The 1,525-nt window shown below is 61.0% G+C and overlaps 1 protein-coding gene and 1 long non-coding RNA gene across 2 annotated transcripts in view; one reads left to right on the top strand and one right to left on the bottom strand.

Annotated features, from left to right (window-relative positions):
- Nucleotides 1-1,452, bottom strand: part of LOC102023779 — a 2,947-nt gene extending 1,495 nt beyond the window's left edge. Inside the window, exon 1 of the long non-coding RNA XR_262971.2 lies at nucleotides 770-1,452. This is a non-coding gene — a long non-coding RNA (uncharacterized LOC102023779). The remainder of the gene's footprint in view (nucleotides 1-769) is intronic.
- Wibg (within bgcn homolog (Drosophila)) overlaps nucleotides 1-1,525 on the top strand; it is a gene marked incomplete in the record, with an annotated part of 15,892 nt that overhangs the window by 477 nt on the left and 13,890 nt on the right. Inside the window, 1 exon segment of the mRNA XM_005397268.2 lies at nucleotides 1-615. Coding sequence (XP_005397325.1) covers nucleotides 582-615 — 34 coding nt within the window.

The following is a 1,525-nucleotide window of genomic DNA, read 5'->3' as shown; positions in this document are numbered from 1 at the left end:
AGGTGACCGGCAGGCAGCGCCGCCCGGCTCGCACGCCCCTTTTGCGGGTCTCTGCCCGGAGTTACGCCGGGTGCCGGGCAATCGGCGCGCCCGTTTGACTCTCCGCCTTCTTAGGGTTGGCTGCGGTCTCCCCGCCGACCTCCCCAACACTCGCGCGCCCCACGTCATCAAGGCAGCGGGGCCGGGAGCAGGCCAGGGCCTGGAGGGGCTTCCTCTCCTCGGCCCCCAGCCCCAGCGTGGGGTACAGGCGGGCCTTGTGGCCTCCCCTCGCGGGTCCTGGACGGAGGAGGACAGCCTGGCTGGGAGGAGGACTGTGTGTTGGAACTTCCTTCGGCGCCCAGCAGACTGTCTTACTTGCAGCCGGGCGCTCAGTGATGGTATACGTGACAGTAAAAGCCCACGGCTTTATTTGAGCAGCGATCTCCGCTTCCGACTCCCTCTTCCTTCTTCTTGACCCAGAAAATGGTGCACGCTCCCTTTAAGACCAAAATGGTGGCGCGCTGGGATCAGGACTCCACTTCCGGTGGGTAGGGGGGCGGGACCCCAGCCCGCTCACGCCGGAAGTGCTTTGAGTTTCCAAGATGGCGACTCCCTATGTAACCGACGAGACCGGCGGTGAGTGCGGGAGTCGCGGAGCCGTTTCTTCCCGGGCGCTCGGGGTAGGGGTTCGAACTTGGAAAGGGGTCTGTGCCCCGCCCATCCCGGGGCCCCTCCTTTGCCCCGCCCCCCGGACCGCCTTCCCCATTCATTCTGCCCTACAGGGTGTCACCTGCGCCCCCTTCTGGTCTCGTATTTGGAGGGGGGTCTCTGCTTCCGGTCACCCAAACCCTGGGGTCCTTCGAGCTCCGGGTCCAGGACCCTCTTGAGCCCCCAGCTTTTGTCTGGCAGTTGGCGCGCCCGCGTCGCTTGGGTTCTCCAGCTTTATGATCTGCTTCAGTCAGTTCCCTCCAGTTCCCGCCCTCCTCTCTGCCGGCAGCCGCGTCTCTTGGCGGTGCCTGCTTTCTGCCCTGCCCCAGCCCGGGTTTCATTCTTTTTCCCAAAGCTGTGTCTGTTGGAGACCTCCTCATCGCCACTCAGTGTGTTTCCTACGCTCTCCCGTGTTTCCCTTTGTTGGCTCACTGAGGTCCAGAGGTGTAAAGTTAATGTAACTTTGAGCTGGAGTTTTCTCCTTCGTGGAACCACCCCTCTCCACCTTCTCCGGGGGTGGGGATAGGGCTGAGGGGCGTAAGGTGAGGGAAGGCGCACAGGAAGGTGTCCAGTGGCCTTTTTCCTAAGGTCTTTCACAAGTCGATGGAACCCGCTATTCCTTCTGGTTTGGGAAGCACTTCAGCCTACCTGTCCGGGATTCCCAAGTGTCTGCTGTGCATGTGAGAGGCAGAATCAAGGCTTTTTTTTCATAGTTTTGTCCCATCTTAACTGCCTTGTCATTAGAAAAATGTGCACAGTAGTAATATTGACTCGGGCAGCCGAGTGTGGTGGTGCACACTTGTAATCCCAGCACTTGGGAGGCTGAGGCAGGAGGATC

This window comes from Chinchilla lanigera, unplaced genomic scaffold (genome assembly GCF_000276665.1).
Source record: "Chinchilla lanigera isolate Chin_1 unplaced genomic scaffold, ChiLan1.0 scaffold00057, whole genome shotgun sequence".
In the NCBI taxonomy this organism is placed as follows: domain Eukaryota; kingdom Metazoa; phylum Chordata; class Mammalia; order Rodentia; family Chinchillidae; genus Chinchilla; species Chinchilla lanigera.
Note: the sequence above shows the minus strand (reverse complement) of the source record. Positions and strands in the feature narration are given on the sequence as shown.